The sequence below is a fragment of the Anabrus simplex genome, chromosome 1 (genome assembly GCF_040414725.1).
Source record: "Anabrus simplex isolate iqAnaSimp1 chromosome 1, ASM4041472v1, whole genome shotgun sequence".
Lineage (NCBI taxonomy): Eukaryota > Metazoa > Arthropoda > Insecta > Orthoptera > Tettigoniidae > Anabrus > Anabrus simplex.
The window spans coordinates 941,504,023-941,523,710 of NC_090265.1; the positions used below are offsets into that span (position 1 = coordinate 941,504,023).

Genomic DNA, 19,688 nt, shown 5'->3' on the forward strand with positions numbered 1-19,688 from the left:
TGTAGTAACAGATCCACTACAGACAACATATATGCAATTAAGACTATTAATGATAAGGTGTGGGAACACAAGGAGTCAGTTCATTATCTCTCTATAGATTTCTTCAAGGTATATGATTCAATCCATAGAGAAGGGCTGTGGAACATCATGATGGAGTTTGGCTTTTCCATAAAATTAACATGTGCAAACTGTGTATGGATGGTAATGTTAGCTGTGTTTTGCTCAACAGAAATTCAAGTTCCTTCCAGAATAAAACTGGTCTGAGACAAGGGAATGCACTATCTCCTCTTCTATTCAACATTGCATTGGAGAAGATTATCAGGAAATTAGCTCTTGTACCTGCTGGCATCATAATGGGGAGACAACAAAGTCCTTCCATATGCAGATGATAATGTTCTTATTGGCCGCAATGAATTAGAAATTAGGCAGTTATTTGTGGAACTAAGGAAATGGCAGCAAAAATTGGCTTACGGGAAAAATGATCAAAAGACATATTACATGGTTGTACAGAGACCGAATCATGAGGAGATTGACAGACTGCCTTTGAAGATTGGAAAATATATATTCAGAAGAGTAGAGGAGTTTAAATTCCTTGGTGTATTAATCGATAAGCAAAACCAAAGGCAACAGGAACACCAAGCTAGAATTAAGAATGCAAATAAGGTATTTTACTCTATGAGCTCGAGAGAGAGAGAGAGAGAGAGAGAGAAATGCATTTATTTTTGCTCCCCCCATTTGGAGGTTGCCAAAAAGACAAAGCTTACATGTAAATTTGATTAATAACTACAAGGGTCATTTATAATATATCCATAAATGATAAGTATACTATATTTAAAGCCTACTTAATACAGTAATTCAAAATGTGTATCAGTCAATAATTTTAAAATCCATGAGGGATTCTTCATAGGACAAAGACATAGCTAAGAGTATAGATGATTTTTTACTATTGCTAACGATCCTTTCAGAGCTGCTAACCCAATGTCCTTATACACTGGTTATGCAGATTAAATTTCTTACAAAAGTTTTTAACAAGGAATGAAAAAATGATTATCTACAATACAATCATTTGACCAGTACTTCTGTATGGTTCCGAGACATGGAGTATATAAATATGAAACAAGTAATAATTTGACCAGTACTTCTGTATGGTTCTGAGACATGGAGTATACAAATATGAAACAAGTAAGTTTATTGTAGTGGTCAACCTATTCAATACAATAAATTTGTGAGAATATTTATAACTTAAGCATGACACTTAAATCGGGACATTTTTGTCCTTTTGTGGGCATCGTCAGCCTATCTCTCAGCCTCAAAATCAATTGACATCGGGAACCCGATACATTCATATTAAAACTAACATAACTAAAATAGTGGTATGGGTTAAAAATACAATGTGACGGTCCTTTACTGAGAGGTAAACAAGATTTAGTGGAGTTCTTGAAAGAGTCTTCGAAATGTTTTTAAGATATCTGGTGCTGTCACTTGTTAAAATGATGATCATGTGGTTAAGCACTCTCAGTCTTATGAAATAATGTTTAACATTTAAAGAGGCTATTAACACATGATACAGAATAAAACACTATGTTAAGACATTATGTACAATACTTCACACCTGATATAAAATAAACACCACGTTAAGGCACTATGTACAGTCACAGGGTAAAGATTTCAGATGTCTGGTTGCTAATTACAATGTCTGATGTACAATAACATCTTTTAATCATCCTTGAGGGATGTTATATTACAAACGGCATATTAACATATTGTGGAAGTGAAACAGCTGTGAGTTATGTTGTAGTCAAGCCCTTGGTTTATGCTATTTTAAAAAACGGTCATTGTTGACTGACAACCTAATTTGCACGCTGTAATGGTTTCGAGAATAAGCGAATAACAAGGATAGGTAGAACAACAATGGTTCAAAAGTGTTCAAGGTGTGGAGTCGGCCACTGTCTTGATGTTGGTTGAATGGGAGACGCATCCAATACTAGCTTTTTAGATGGAAGAATGATATCCATTGAGGAAATGTTAGAAATGTCTCCTTGTGTTGTATGTGACAACATCGTGTCATTCTTGTCGCCAGCTCGACTGACAGTTACAGTTCTCGTACTTCGTGTGTTGTAGCGGTGTGACGTCTTCCTGAACTTCAAAGGATAAGTTGTAGTTTTGGGGAGCGAATGTAACAAAGGCTTTTCAGTCTGTCAAACACACAGCAAATACAATGTAAATTAAAACACTATAAACATACCTGTAAAACACACACTAATGAAAAGCCTTTGTTACATTTAACTAAATCAACACTGGAAAACATGGCTTCATTTTTAACAAATTTGGGGAGCGAGCCGTTAGCCTCAGGAATGTTCAATTTTGCTTGCTGGTTAGCAGCAAGATTGCTGAATAGCAGAGTGAGCCTGATTTTGCTTGTATTTTGCATTCCATTCAAAAGGTAGAAATGTATTTTGTGTTGAATGGTACAGTGAAGTGTAGCTAATATTTGTCGCGTGACACAGTACCTTACATGTGGATTAGGAACATAATAATGTGAAATTGACTAACGTGGTGCATATATGTCTTGTAACAGCCTAGTTATGGATATGGATGTTGTAAAATTCCTTAATAATGAAGTAAAATCTCATCAGAAATTGTACGGGCATATGCACGCAAAGTTTTGATCGGTCACTCAAGTTTGTCAAAGTTTTGTTTGATTCAAAATGGCGGTCAAAGTACCGTAATTCCTCGCAGTTGCACATGGTTGAATATAACCTCCAATTCATCGTTTAAGAGTGTGACCAGAAAAAAAAATGTTTAATAACCCACTGCTCGAAAATAAAAGGCTTCTACTAACATTTGTTTTACAAAGAGAGTCATCTGCAATAATACTTCAATATTTTTGTTGGCCCCTGTGCACATGTTTTCATATTTGTTTTTGGTGTTTTTCACACCTTTCAGTGTACCAGTACTTGTTATTTTATAACCCCCAGCAGAAAAGGTTTTAAATATTTGTTCTCTCGTGTTTTCACACCTTTTAATACTTTCCACTCATCTTTAGAAATGGTAGATAGGCCTATAGTTTTCACTGTACCTGCAGATACTCAACGTAAAATATCCTATGTCAGAAAAAATCGTATCTAGCATTTTAATATCCCTGTTGGATAGATTCTTTTGTATATTCATTAGTACGTTTTCTCGCTTAACACGCTCTCTTTCCTTGTCCCCTACAGAAACATCTTAACAATGTTTCACTGTAATTATTTTATTATTTACAATAATGGTCATTCACGATTGTGATTGCTTTCTCCACATATTATTACTCAGAACCCCAGATCATTAACATTAGTAAAAATCAGTTCCATATCTAACATGTCGCAATTATTGCTATCTCCACAAATACCCGTCCCTGCTCATCAAATATTTCACGAGTCATAAACAACTGAATTTCAAAAGTTGAAGAAGAGTCTCTAGAATAAAGCAAATCATTGTACGACAAATATGCAGTCTTTCAGAACAACATATATGTCGTTCTTAACAAACTTTTATGTTTTAAAAGTTGCTGAACAGATGCAGCAAATTGGATCAGTGTCTGAGATTTTAAGGTTAGTCAATATGGGCAACAAATTTCATAAGAGAATTTATATTCTGCATGGGTATAAACTTCTATGTTCCAATAAATGCTGGATAATTTAAAATGGACTTTTGCATCATCTTATAATAGGGAAAAGAAAGAGAATTTTTACATGCTGCAGAGTTGTTGAAACCATCAATGTAAAAGATAAATTGAACATTCCCATAAGCACAACTTGAAATGAGAACCAAAAGTGTTCTGTAATACTTGGTATACTGAAGATGACAAAATTAACAAGTATGTAAGTTGAAACAATGGCCCCATCAGAAGAAGTTGAGAACCTAATTTGCAATGCAAAGAGGAAAGACGAACACCTAGTCCTTGGAGCAGATGCAAATTCACACCACACGGCATAGGGCAGGATGAACTGCAATGCAAGAGGTGAGTCTTTACTAGAGTTTATTATTGGAACTGAGTTGACGATACTAAACCTAGGAAACAAGCCTACATTTATAAATAAAAATCGTAGGGAGGTAATACACTACGCACTACGCCATATTGCAAACTTTATCAAAGACTGGAAGGTGCTGGAAGAACCATCATTGGCAGACCACCAGCACATCCAATTTGCAATAGATGTGAGACTACGTGGGATTGAGATGTACAGAGACCCAAAAAGTACTAACTGGGATAGATACAGAGAAGTTCTAGGAAAGGCTGCACAAAAAATTCCAACTAACGTGAGAGGACAGAAAGAATTGGACGAGGCAGTGGAACTATTAGAAGAGGCCACTATGGACTTCTTCCATGACAATTGTCCTCTCAAAGAAAAGAAAAACACCAAAAAAGTAGAACAACAAACTAGCCAAAATGAAAAAAAGAGGTTAGGATGCTGTTTAGAATATCATCTAGAAATGGTATGTGGGACGTATATCATAGGAAACTCACTGAGTATAACTTAGAGATATGGAAAGCAAAAAAGAAAATCTTGGAGAGAGTTCTGTGAGAAAGTGGAATCACACACTGAAACAGCAAGGCTCCAGAAGGTTCCGAAAGCAACCCATATACCGTATTTACGCGAATAATCCCCGCGCCCTAACTTTAGGTAGGCTTATTTTGAAAAAAAAAAAAAGCCAACATTGACGCAAATAAAACCCGCACCCCAATTTCGTACCTCAATTTTTTTTTTAAATTGTGCGGGTATTATTCGCATAAATACGGTAAATCAAGTGGGAAAACTGGAGAAACCAGATGGGTCATTTACTCAGGCGGGGAGGGACACACTGAGATACTAATGGCGTGTCACTTTCCTGAGGCTGAGGAGATGACAGAAGAAAAACAGTTGGAACAGAGACTGGAGCTTGAAGAGCAGACTGGAACTGTGCCAACAGAATAATAAAACATAACCATGTAAAATGGGCAATCGACACCTTTCATCCTATAAAGGCTCCAGGGCCAGATGAGATACTTCTGATACTCCTACAGGAAGGATGGGAGATACTCGTCAATACCCTGACGGACCTTTTCAGAGCTAGCCTAGCTTTAGGGTACGTGCCGAAATCATGGTTTGAAGCTAAAGCGGTATTCATACCTAAGCCTGGAAGGGCAAATTATGACCAAGCCAAAGCATACAGACCATTATGTTTAACCTCCTCAATGCTGAAAGCAATGGAGAAAATTCTGGATAAATATATCAGAAGAACAGTGCACATGAACTCAACATTACATGAAAATCAGTTTGCATATAGACCTGGCAGACCAACTGAAGTAGCACTCCACCAGTTGGTTTGTAAACTAGAGGGAAGCCTCGAATATTAAAAAAAAAAAAATTGCACTGGTGGCATTTCTAGATATAGGAGCCATCAGCAATACAATCTATGACTCCATGAACAAAGCATTGGAAAAGAGCAAGGTGAGAAAACCGTCGTCAAATAGATTAAATCCATGTTAGACGGAAGGAAGATAAAAGCAACCCCGTTTGAAGAAACGCCGACGGTTAGGGCCACCCGAGGCTGTGCTCAAGGAAGAGTTCTTTCGCCTCTGCTGTGGAACCTCGTGGTGAACAAAATCATAGCCATGCTCGACGAACCAGGTTTTTATACCCAAGGATACGGAGATGATCTAGTGATTGTGGTATGAGGTAAGGTGATGAGTGTTAACCAGGACCTCAAGCAAAGATCACTAAACCTTGTGGAGAACTGGTGTCGGGAAGAACAACTATCAGTCAACCCGAACAAGACAACTCCGATCCCTTTTACAAGGAGAAAATTAGAGGGAAATAGATCACTGAAGCTATTTGGACAAGGTATATATACACACTAGCGCTTTGCCCGCGGCTTCGCTCGCGCCATAGTTGAGTTATGTCCCATTATATAACGGCCATACCATGCTGAATACACCGGTTCTCGTCCGATCACCGCAGTTAAGCAACATTGGGCGTGGTCAGTACTTGGATGGGTGACCGCTTGGGAACACCACGTGCCGTTGGCTCAATTCTCTTTTATTTCCCATTTTCTTTTGAAGTCCACCGAACCAACCTTATGCGTTCATCGACTTTCGTAATAAATGTAAAACATGAACGTAAATGATGTGTTTCCCCGTCCCGGCTTAGGCCGGAATTGAAAAGTTTCACGTGTATTCCGAGTTTGCTGTTAAATGAAATTCTCCTGGAGAACACCCTGTAATAATAGTAGCTTCTATTACCTTTTTTAACCCCGTCACACGTAATCTAGTGCCATTGCACAACTTAGGTGGTTTGTGGTTACGTAACAACATTAATGGTGCTCCTACTTTCAAACGAAGTTTGTGAGATGGGAATCCTGGAGGATTAAGAGTAGGGTATTTAAGAATTCTACTGGATAATTCACAGCATCGTCCGTTTGTAATACCGTGCCGACCGATTTATACTCTTTCTTCTGCATCAAAATATGCAAGCAATGCTTCATTTATTTCATTAGCCGTCTCATTAAAGTAAATCTGCAAAAATCCAGGATCTTGATGAGCATTTGGCAATAGACTGCCTATGGAATGCTAAATTTGACCTTGCACTTTGAAAGTTGGTGCAAAGCCGGGTTGGATGACTTGCTTAGCACCAAAAGATGTCATTTGAAAACAGCTGCTATATTTCCTAATTCGATAAAAAAAAATGACCATGATCTGGATAGGCACCCATTAGTAACTGTACAATGGTTCAGGTGGAAATTAGAGTGGTGGCAGCTGAACCTTGACAGAATCGCAACACATGCCTGGTGTTTAATCTTTCCACTTGAGAGCATTGCAGAATTGGCATTCATGGATCATTGTACCAGTTATCTTCCTAATTAATTTCAGGATCGTAAGACACCCTGGAACGAAACTTAATTTTACATGGACGCAATTGTCTTTCTTTTCGGACCCCAGGGTGATGTTGCTCATATCGCGTTTGAATTGTCCTGTGATATTCGCGATTATTTTGCTGGTGTGTAGCTGCCGCTGCTCTATGAAACTCAGGATTATTTTTCTGGTATGTCGGTGCCGCTGCTCTGTGAACCTTGGGCTTATACTTCTGGTACGCGACTGCCGCTGCTCTATGAACCTTGAGATTATCCATTCTCAACCTCCATTCCCTAATCACTTTTTCTAAAATGCAATTAAAGAGTAGTGGAGAAAGGCTGTCTCCTTGCCTCAAACCTGTTTTTATCTCAAATGGATTTGCATGTTCGCCCATAAATTTGACTTGAGGAAAGGTGTTTGTAAGAGATTGTTGAATTATAGCCGGAGATTTCTCATCTATTCCAAACTCCTGCAGAATGTTCATGAACACTCCATAATCTATGGAGTCATATGCCTTTTTGAAATCAACAAAGGTTATGATTGTCCTCTTCTGATTTCTCATTGATCTTATTTTTATAAGTGAATTTAGAATATAAATCTGCTCAGCACATGAACGCCCTTTCCTGAACCCAGCCTGGTATTCACCAATTTGTTTATCTAGATGTGATTCAAGTCTCCGCTGCAATGGTTTGGATAGGATTTTGAATGCTAAAGGAAGAAGAGAGATACCTCTGTAGTTGCTGACGTCAGTTTGGTCCGCTTTTTTGTGTAAGGGATGAATGAGTGCATTCTTCCAATCACTTGGTATTTCTTCTTTTTCCCAAATTAAAGCGAATAATTCCTCCAAGTTTTCCACTATATTTTCACCTGCAAATTTGAATAACTCTATAGTAATTGAATATTTCCCAGGAGCTTTGTTGTTTCTTAGTTGTTTAATGATGTCCCCAATTTCTTCCTTATTTGGTGGTAATGAATCCTTCAATTCGAATTGAGGCTCTCCAAACAGCAATCCATCTTCAGGAGGTTCACAGTTCAGAAGATTCTGGAAATAGTTGGCCAGATACTCGCAATTCTTCTTGTCACCAATAATGAGTTCCCCTTGTTCACTTTTAAAACAGATTACCAGGGGAGAATTTTTTGATTTTGGCTTAAGATCTTACAACAATTAGCAGATGTACGTGTGCTGGAGGAATAGGTAGTCCTGTTCGATTTTCCATCATCCGAACATTGTGAGTTCTTTTATCGAATCTGTATCTAATTTTGAATTCGTTATCCCTGTAGAACTCCGTCAGGTTTTGTACATCTTGTATAACTCAACGAGGAGTATATGGGGCTTGCATAACCTCCTGGACACATTCAACATCTTTTACAAACTAGATTATGTTTAGAATGTCCGCCATTGTATTACTCTACAGTCTACTTTGTGAAGTCAAAGTACGAGCCGTTTGTGACTTTAATAATAATAATAATGTTATTTGTTTTACATTCCACTAACTACTTTTAACAGTTTTTGGAGACGCCAAAGTGCCAGAATTTATCCTACAGGAGTTTATTTATGTACCAGTAAATCTACCGACATGAGGCTGACTTATTTGAGCACCTTGAAACGAGTCAGGATAGAACCTGCCAGGGTGGGGTCAGAAGGCAAGTGGCTCAACCGTCTGAGCCACTCAGCCGGCTCTCTCTCTTCCTATTATCAAATATCACGTCATTCATTTCATCTCATTAACTCCTATAATAAGGTTGACGTTAGAAAGGGAATCCAGTTGTTAAAACTCGCTACAAAAATTCATCTTGCTCCATACCTGGCCCTGTAGGGAAATTTCTTTTTTTGCTATTTTGCTTTACGTCGTACCGACACAGATAGGTCTTATGGCGACGATGGGACGGGAAAGGCTTAGGAATGGGAAGGAAGCGGCCGTGGCCTTAATTAAGGTACAGACCCAGCATTTGCCTGGTGTGAAAGTGGGAAACCACAGAAAACCATCTTCAGGGCTGCCGACAGTGGGATTCGAACCCACCATCTCCCGGATACGAGCTCACAGCTGCACGCTCCTAACCACACGGCCCCGTAGAGAAACAGGACAAGGATTGGACATACACACAGCACATCTGACGTAAAGAGAGTGTTTCTGAATGCTACCTTGTATTTCCCATAAATAATATACGAATAAAATAGATCAATATGTTATTTTGAACCAAAGAAACATTCTACAGAAAACAGCTTGATTATCAGGGACAGTTGTCTTAATAAATTTGGCTTTATCAAACAAGATGAATAACATATTTTCATTGCACTGCATTGTAAGGTTCTACTGAATTCAAACTCCTTTCTGTTTATATAATTCTTCAATTACAAATTATTGAAAATTATAATTACCTGAAGTCCTTTCATGTTAATGAATTCAATGGAAAACTTTTTATGGCATAGTAATGCGGCAAGATACTTCAGTGCCTCAAATGCAAGCCGTGAATCTTTGGACTCCTTCAAGTTAGTGTACTTCAAGATGAGATCCAATGCATTATGTTCAAAAACATGGCTAAGGAACTGGAAGAAAAGACAATTATAAGAGTTAATATCATATGAGTAATTATCACACATTCAACATTCCAGCACATTTGCTTTCAAATAAGCACTCCATAGCATAATGGTTGTTTTAAAATGTCTATATTACTACAAGCTTCTAGAAGTATGGTCTAAGAACTAAGAAAATTTTCTTTCCCTTGTTCTTTGTCATGCCTATTTCAACTTGTGTACTGTGTTACGAATTTCACATGGAAGTTTAATCTTGAGTGCTTGTCTCCATTTCTATTGAATAAACATCACTGAAATGTCAAATATAAATAGATCTCATAAAGCTAAACATACTGGTGAAAGAATTGTCTAAATATCCATCTATTCAAGAGAATGCACCTAACAAGATGATTATAGTATGTCTGATGCCAATATGTTGCCATACGTGCTGCTGTCTAACGATGGACTTCACCAATCTAGGGTGACTGCAGCAATACAGAACAAGCTTGGCATTTCATTCAATGTGCTATTTGGGACAAAGAGTGAAGGTGAAGTGCCTGGATTTTGCTGACGAGGTAGCAACTATCAATGCAAAGACTAGTGACGAAAATAGGTATGCCACACAGCAGTTACATGAGATAACATCGAAGACAGGCCTCCAAATATCGTCCATAGATCGGCAGACCCTGTTCAACGTACTAGAGGAACTTCAAGTAGACAGGAAAACGAGGGAATTGATTAAACAAACTCTGACCAACACAACATCAAAAATTAAGTTCTTGGGAGAAATTTCTGAACCGTTCGAAATCAGAACTGGTGTCCGACAGGGAGATGGACTATCCCCACTACTATTCAATTTAGTTTTGGAAAAAGTGATTCGTGAATAGAGAAAATAAACTAAAGGTATAAACATTGACAGACCTCTTAAAGACAAAATTCACCTTGATTGTTTAGCTTTCGCAGATGACCTTGCAATCCTTTCGAACAACAGACAAGAAGCAATCCACTCCATAGAAAAACTGCATGAAATAGCCGTAAAAACCAGACTTCAAATTTCATTTGAAAAGACGCAGTTTATGGAAGTAACTAAATTAAGATTCAACAATCAACCATTAATCACCAAATGTGGAATAATTTCCCAAGTAGACAAACAAAACTGATTTAAATTCTATGGTCACATTTAAATAGACTTACTACTCTGTCATTTATTCAAGATCTTAGAACGGATGATTCTGGTAAGGCTTACAAAAATAATTGGGAACCACTTTTGATCCCAGAGCAAGCTGGTTTTAGAAGAGGGAAGAACTGCACATCACAAATCCTCCATTTGACCCAATATATTGAATATGGTTTTGAAAATCGGAAAATAACTGGAGTAGTCTTCATCGATCTAACTGCGACCTATGACACAGTCACCAAATTCTGTTGAGTAAACTTTATAAGATGACAAAGGACAAGAAGCTGACTGAATTTCTTTGATGTCTTCTTGAAAATCGAAGATTCTTTGTAGATTTCCAAGGGCGACATAGTCGTTGGAAGAACCTCAGGAATGGCCTACCCCAAGGTAGTGTTTTGTCTCCAATATTATTTAATATTAACGAATGATCAACCCTTGCCAAAAGGAACAAAAAGCTTCATTTATGCAGATGATCGAGCTATTGTCACCCAGGGTGATCAGTTTGAGAGTGTTGAACGGAGACTAATGGAAGCCTTAGATGAACTGAGTCCATACTACAGAGAAAACCATCTAAAGCCTAACACCTCAAAGACGCAAGTTTGCGCTTTTCACTTAAAGAATATGCAGGCAAGAAGAAAACAGAACATTTTCTGGGAAGGTGCTTTCTTGGATCATTGCTCAACACCTAAATATGTAGGGGTGACTCTGGATCGTGCACTCGCGTATGAACAGCATTGTCTTAACATAAAACACAAATTATCTATGCGAAATTCCATTCTTTGCAAGTTATGCGGTACCAGCTGGGGAATGCAAGCTCAAACAATGAGAACTACTACTTTAGCACTGAGCTACTCTGCAGCGGAATATGCATGCCCTGTTTGGTATAGATCATGTCATGCCAAACAGGTGGATATTGCTTTAAATGAAACTTGCCGGCTTATAACTGGTTGCCTAAGATCTACACCTTGTGATAAGGTATATTGCTTGGCTGGCATTGCTCCCCTAGATATTAGACGTGAAGTAGCTGCCAAACATGAAAAATCTAAAGTAGACATTTCCCAAACACATCCATTACATGATTATCAACCTGCTCACCAATGATTGAAACTGAGTGCCTTTCGGAGTCACCTCAATCATCAAGACTAATTTCCTGGAAATCCAGAAACCTTCATCTCAATGGATGGATGGATCCATCTGAAACTCTTTCAACCGGTTATGAAGAGTCGTGGTCTACATGGAAGAGTCTGAACAGGCTACGGTCTGGGGTCGGTCGATCTAAGAATATGAAGAAGTGGGGTCTATCTGAAGAGTCAACCTTCTGTGTCTGTGGAGAAGAACAAACCATGGCGCACCTCCTTAATTGCAACTCCTGCCCTCTTGTTTGCACCATGCAAGATCTAGTGAAGGCCACACCAAATGGTCGAAATCTTGCCAAATTCTGGTCTGATATGATATAATTGTTACTTTGAATGTACCTCTAGTATGTTTTTACAAGTTAGGCTATCTAATTATTTCTCATTCTTAACTAATAATTTATATGATGTATTGCTTCTGATACAAATAAATAAATAAACTACAAAAAGGAGGTCTAGATCAACTGGTTGGAAGAAATCAAGCAGGATTTACAAAAAAAATGAACACTAAATATAAAACCATAAAGCATTGTAAAGCCTTTCGAATGCTGGTTACAATTACACATATGTGGGAAAAGCTTAAAAGACCACTGGAAAACAGTGGACAGAAGAATGCAAAAATCAACACAGCAAACTGAAGAAGAAGAAGAAGAAGAAGAAGAAGAAGAAGAAGAAGAAGAAGAAGAAGAAGAAGAAGAAGAAGAAGAAGAAGAAGAAGAAACAGCCACCACCAGACCAAGATAATAAGTTCAAACGTACTCTTTAACATAACAAGGAAAGAAGAAGAATACATATTTCATTTCACTAGACTTGACACACACGTTGTCACACGTAACACTTGTAGCCATGTTGTATACGCACCTATACAAGTTGTTGTATATTAAAACATGCATTTATCAAAAATGAGCAGTATCATCAAGCTTTGATATACAGTCTAATAGAAGAAAAAACATCATCATAGATGTAACAGACATTTTTCTTCATCATCACAATAGATGCAGCAATACATCAAATAACATAATGAACTCATCACCAAGGACTTGTTTCACATATTGAAATACTCATTATGCATCTGGAAAATACTGAATTTACTGAACCTCACTTAATCTAACCAACAAAGAAAAGGTTATAAGTAACCCAGATTTCGTGAGTCACTGTAGAATTTGGGATTGAATGAGGCAAAAAATGTAGTGTTATGAAAATGTTGCAAACTTTGGGCTAGGAAGACTTGGGAGTAAGGAGACGAGCTGTTTGACTAAGCAAGATGTTCCGAGCTGTCATTAGAGAAATGGCGTGGAATGACACAGTGGACAAATGAGCTTGAGTGGAGCTTTTAAAGGGACTTCATGCTATGATAAAGTTGGAATTCAAGAGACAAACTGGGGCAAGTATTCATTTATAAGAAGAGGAATTAGCGATTGGAATAATTTAGTATGGGAAATGTTGGATAAATTAATAATGTTTGTTTTTACGTTCCACTAACTACTTTCTGACAGTTTTTGGAGATACTGAAGTGCTGGAATTCTGTCCCACAGTGTTCTTTTACAAGCCAGTAAGTCTACCAACACAAGTCCGACATATTTGAGCAGCTTCAAATACCACTAGACTAAGCCTGGATTGAACCTGCCAAGTCGAGGTCAGAAGACTAGTGTCTCAAGTACCTGAGCCACTCAGCCTGGCTGTTTAGTAAATTTCAAAGTTCTTTGAAATCATTTGAGAAATGACTGGGTAAACAACTGATAGGAAATCTGCCACCTGGGCGACAGTCCTAAATGCAGATCAATGATGACTGAGTTAATCCGTTCCTTTCATTTCATCTTCCACTTTGGTTTGTACTAAAAACTTATATTTTTGTTTATCTTTGTTCCATTTAAAATTGTGTCAATTGATCAATGTGAAATTACTCAGTTGTAAGCATGGCTCAATTAAAGCACACCTTACCTTATTCAGAAATGTTGTAGAGACTCTTGAGAATGCTTTCATGACAATAAGCAGGTAGCAGAATTAGGGGTAAAATCCTCAGACAGTGGGTGCCAATTCAATGTCATAATGAATACATGATGAATGCAATTATCAAAACTATGACAACGAATTCATGTGATGTGTGTGTGTGGATATAATCATTGGTTGAGATGGGTAGCCAGCACAAGGGATGCCAATGGCATATAATCCTAGTCTACTAAATACTCTGTGCGGCTGGAGGGAAGTAATGTGCTCATTGCAAGCGTAAGGACCCACTGACCCGTCCCCACAATCATATTCACTTTTATAGCAAATTATTATAAAAGATGAGGCACTGCTCATTCTACCAGCATTAAGAGTCTCTGCCAATGACTGAAATTTTTGCTATTTGCTTTACGTTGCACCGACACAGTTAGGTCTTATGGCGACGATGAGACAAGAAAGGCCTAAGGATGGGAAGGAAACGCCGTGGCCTTAATTAAGGTACAGTCCCAGCATTTGTGTGGTGTAAAAATGGGAAACCACGGAAAACCATCTTCAGGGCTGCCGACAGTGGGGTTCGAACCCACAATCTCCCGGGCGCGAGCTCACAGCTGCGCGCTCCTAACCGCATGGCCAACTGGCCCAGTTTGACTGAAATTAGGATAGATATAAATTATATTGGAGTGGGAATAAATCAGTGGCAAAGAATGGCGTTGGTTTTATCCTCCATAAAGATGTAGCTGTCACCTTCATTAACAAGAGACTAACCATACCCAAAGTGAACTTAAATTCTTGGAAAAACTAGAAGATATTATTGATGATAATTGGAGATTTCAATGCCCAAGTAGGAATTGATACGAAAGGTTATGAAGGCATCTTAGGGCCCTATGTAATTGGCAGAAGAACTTATGGTCTATGCACATAAAATCAACCTATGGTGAAGAATTCCTGGTTTCAGAAAAAGAAGACAGTCACAAGATTAGATACAGCTGGAATGGTCATTACAGATGTGTGATGGATTATGTGGTGGCAAAGCCGAGGAAGAGTGCAAGATAGTAAATGCCTCGATAGTGACCACAGATTTGTTGTTGTAGACCTGAGAGGAATTAAAGCGATCATTAGTGCGACCAAGAATTAAGGTATAATATAACTATTTATAATAGTTTATTTAAATCCGCCTTGATCAATACACTCATTAAATGAAAGAAACATTATTAATGAAACCAAACATGCTTCGGGAAATCTCAACCATTCCCTTCATCAGTGGTTAGATCAAAGAATAAACACAATATGACAATCTTTTGTTTTACAATCTGAAGGAGTATTGTGTCCCAATACATCATATCAAAGAGTAAAGAGAACTTATGAAATATTATAAAAATGAGCAATACATACAATTTTGGTTGAACTGAATGAGAACACTATACAAATTTAGGATCTTCAAGTTTTTCTTCTTTTCTTCTTCTTTTTGTTCCTTAAATGATTATATGCTAGCCTAAACAATGGGTTATCTTCTGTACTTTTCTCATTTAAACTTGATTCAGAATTACATTTTTGTGTAAGGTAAATTTCTAAATTTTCCAAAACATTCATCAGTTTTCCCTTTTTGGTCGAATGTAATAATTTCATGTCATTGGAAATGTCTGTAAATTTATGATTCATTTCAACCATATGTTCTCCCATTGCCGAATATCTTTTATGTTTGACCGCATTAACGTGTTCTTTGTACCTTATAGCCAGTCAATACGGACCAAACACAATATTAACCTATCGTGGTTAAGTTTATTAACAGCAAGAATTAAGGAACGGAAACTGAATTCAGGCAGTAGTCCCAAGAGGATATCAGAGCCAAGCTCCCAATAGCAGATCTGAGAATGGGAAATTATGGAATGACTTCCAAGGCAAGTTCTGTTAGCAACAAGCAGGAGAGTTAACAAGAAAAGATCATTATGGTGTAATCATGTAGCGAAAGACAAATAGGAAAGACAAATAGAGCCAAGAAAGCCCTAGATTTAACAAAATCTAATGAGAGGAATAAGAGTGACCATAGAGATAATAGCAGATTAGAAGAGACTGCAAAAGAATCTAGGCACAGGAAAATAGAAGTTAAGAGAATAGCATGGAAAGCAAAAAGAGAAACATTGGGACAAATTTATCTCTAAATTGGAAGAGGACAATAAACAGAATATGAAAATGCTGTACAGAATTGTAAAAAAAAGTGAAAGATTTGATAAAGAAACAATCACAGCAATAGGGACAGCTAATAGTACTACAGTTTGCAATATACAGACATATAGAGACATCAGGAGCACAATAAAACTACCGTATAATCTCGAATACCACCCGCACTGATTTTTCGAAAATATCGCTTCCAAAATTGGGTACGGATCTTATTTTGGGAAATTTATCTTTCTGAATGCGCGTAAATCGGCCATCACCGCCGGCGCGGCTTGGCAACAATGCTCTCTCCGCTCTCACTATACACTACTCCCCCGCTTGGCGTCAGTCTCACGCATGTTCTTGGAGTATCAACATGAATTCCATAAAGTGTTTCAGATCTTTTACTGAGAGTGAGAAACTGAAAGTAATTCAGGAAGCCGAAATTATTGGAAATCGTGCCGCCGGTAGGAAATACGATATTGACGAGTTGTGTATTCACAATTGGAGAAAGAAAAACGTGGTATTAACATGTAGTGGTGATCATAGAGCTTTTCGTGGACTGAGTGTACAGTTTCCAGAAATTGAAAAAAAAACAAATATGTGACAGAAAGGTGGGAATTGGGATATGGTGTGTCAACTGAAATGTGTCAGATAAAGACATTAGAGATCGCAAAGGAACTTTAATTGGAAGGGCTTAAAGCAAGCCGAGGATGGGTTTGTAATTTTTATAAAAGAAATGGGTTGAGCGTACGAAGGCATACCTCAATTTCACAGTGTCTTCCTGGTGCCTACGATGAGAAGTTATTGTCGTTTCAGCGTCACGTAATTCGGTTGCGGAAGGAAAATGGATACTTGCTTTCCCAAATTGGGAATGCAGATCAGACACCAGTCTACTTTGAAATGCCAGTGGATAGGACTGTGAATGTTAAGGGTGCGAAAAGTGTTACCATTAGAACATGTGGTAATGAAAAACAACGGTGTACGGTAATGTTATGTATTATTGCCAACAGAACCAAATTGCCGCCGTACATTGTTCTCAAGCGAAAGACACTTCCTAAAAGTCTACCCGCTGGTGTTATCGTCAGATCTCAGAACTCCGGCTGGATGGACAGTTCGCTTGTGGAAGACTGGGTAAAGTGTGTCTGGCAACTTCGCCCTGGTGCATTACTAGGGCAAAAGAGCTTGCTTGTTCTCGACAGTTACCACGGCCACACAACAGACGCTGTGAAGAAACATATCAATGATGGGAAAACCGACCTAGCAGTCATTCCAGGAGGGACGACATCTATGCTACAGCCGCTGGATGTCTGTGTGAACCGTCCATTTAAAGCAGCCTTGAAACAGCTCTATACAGAATGGATGTCGGCTGATAATCACACACTGACGTCAACTGGTCGCATTCAGTGCCCGGAAGTTCAGCTGCTCTGTTAGTGGATTTTGATACTATGGAATCATATCCCTGGAGACCTCATATGGAAGAGCTTCCCGATTTTGTTTAGTGTATGGCCCATACAATCAAGTTGAGTTCGGAAATATATTATATACATATTTACATAACAAGAAAACAATGAACAAGAAAAGGCTCCCTACAACTGAATGTCAATGATCTTGAGTTCTCTGGGTCATACCATGCATAAAGATAGCAAGACTTATTAACAATATGTTGAGTGATAGGAGGTTTCAGGTTATTATCGGGAACAATGTGAGCAAGGAGAGGAAGCTTAAAAAAGGTTTGCCTCAAGGTTCAGTCCTATCGCCACTTCTTTTCAGCTTATATATATCTGATCTTCCTGAAGTTACATCACGGAAATTCTGTTACACTGATGATACAGCACTAGCTGTGCAACACAAAGAACTGGAGAGAACTGAAGATATGTTAACAAGGGATTTGTCCATTTTGGAAACTTACTTCAGGAACTGGAGATTTAAGCCCAACACCAATAAAACGGAGCTGTCTTGTTTCCATTTAAACAATCACTTAGCAAATACTAAATTGAATGTAAGTTTCTGCGGCAGGATACTTCACCACAACTGGAACCCAAAATATCTTGGAGTAACCCTGGATCGGACACTATCCTACAAGCAACATCTGCTGGGCTCTGCACAGAAACTGAAAACACGTAACAACATCATTCATAAGCTTTGTGGAACTACCTGGGGTTCTTCGGCAAGCGTTTTACGGACTTCAGCTTTAGGCTTGGTGTATTCAAGTGCTCAGTACTGTGCTCCAGTATGAATGAACAGTCATCACACAAGACTCATTGATACCGAACTGAATTCCACTATGCGCATAACAACTGGCACAATTCGATCTACTCCAACTTATTGGCTCCCGCGACTATCTGGAATAATGCCATCTGACGCAGATCCACCGCTCTCATCAAGGAATTCAATAAAATCTTAAGGAACCCCGATCTTCCTGTACATGAAGATCTACGAACTATCAACCAAAACAGAATACGTTCACGCCATCCAACTTTACCTAACGCCTTAGACATGGTCGCCCCGTTTAATCGCCTCTTACGGCACACAGGGGATACATGGATGTATTCTTCATCTGCATCCCCACCCACAGGGGGTCAACATATTTGATATTTGCCTAGTGGATACTGGCAGAAAAATAATGGGAAAGAGGAAAAATACCCAATTATTTTGTTATGGACATTCAAAAGGCATACGATAATGTCCCCAGATCAGTAATCCTGAACAGTATGAGAAAACTTTGAATACCTGAATACCTCATCAGAAAGATTTAAATGTTGTGTACAAATTGCAAAAGGCTTGACACAACAAAGTAAGTACAGCTTTCTTTCTTTTTTTTTACTGGCTTGAACATCACACTATCACATCAAAGGTTTCTCGACGACACAAGGATGGGAATGAGCTAGGATAGGGCAGGCAGCAGTCATGGCCCTAATTAAGGTACAGCCCCAGCATTTGCCTGGTGTGAAAATGGGAAACCACGGAAAACCCATCTTCAGGGCTGCCGATTGAATTGAACCCACCATCTCCAAAATGGCTCACAGCTATGTGAGCCTAACTACACGGCCGAGTTGCTAGGTATGAAATATGTTACATATGTTTCATTTCCAACTACTTTGAAATTATTCACACAAAGACTAGCTATTGTTGTTTGCAAATGATACTGTGATGTGGGAAACAGAGAGAAAGAAGTATAAGGGTAACTATACATGAGTGATATTAGTGAAAATTATGGAGCGAAAATCAGTGTAGAAAAGAGTAAGATAATGGTGTTGACTAAAGGAGAAAGTGAAGGGAAAGGAATGATCAAAATAAGGGGGCAAAACCTTGACATTGTGGAGAGCTTCAAGTACTTGGGGAAGCAAACTGATGCAAGATTCAAGGCTGGACATGGAGATCAGTAAAAGGATTCAACAGGGAAATGCATTCTACCACATTGTGAGAAAGTGTGGAGAAAGGAAGTACCAATCAAGTGTAAAGAGGTGATGTATAAGATGTACTAGTATCCAACACTGACATATGCAGCAGAAACCTGGACACTGACAAAAAGATGGGAGAATAAAATCCAAGACAGTGAAATGAAATTTTTAAGAAATATGACAGGAACGACAAGAAAGGTCGGAGTAAGAAATGAGGATGTCAGGAAGGAAATCAGAGCCTTCACCATACAATTTTCCAAAAGATAACTAAACAATATTGTCAAAGTACTGACATTTGACACAAACATCATTGGCATGCCTGCAAACCCCAGTATCAGAATACAACATGTTACCACAGTAGTAAGACAATCTTTCAATCAATGTCATTTTTATTCAAACATATTTACATGTGACCAAGAAATTAATAATTTCTCTTGACAAATAGAAATGTTGATGTTCATAATGATAAATTTGCTTCAAAAAAAGA

At 38.3% G+C, this 19,688-nt stretch overlaps 1 protein-coding gene and 1 non-coding gene across 4 annotated transcripts in view; one reads left to right on the forward strand and one right to left on the reverse strand.

Moving 5' to 3' along the window:
• Positions 1-19,688, reverse strand: part of mahj (LisH and WD40 domain-containing protein mahjong) — a 460,349-nt gene that overhangs the window by 239,892 nt on the left and 200,769 nt on the right. For 2 of the 3 annotated variants that reach the window (XM_067136681.2, XM_067136682.2), the window contains one exon: positions 9,252-9,419. The exons of the other annotated variant lie outside the window; for it this stretch is intronic. In XM_067136681.2, the coding sequence (XP_066992782.2) occupies positions 9,252-9,419 (168 nt within the window). The remainder of the gene's footprint in view (positions 1-9,251; positions 9,420-19,688) is intronic. 3 annotated transcript variants of the gene reach the window in all.
• On the forward strand, positions 5,931-6,049 carry LOC136859449 (5S ribosomal RNA). Its single transcript, XR_010859012.1, has one exon. It is a non-coding gene; the product is annotated as a 5S ribosomal RNA (ribosomal RNA).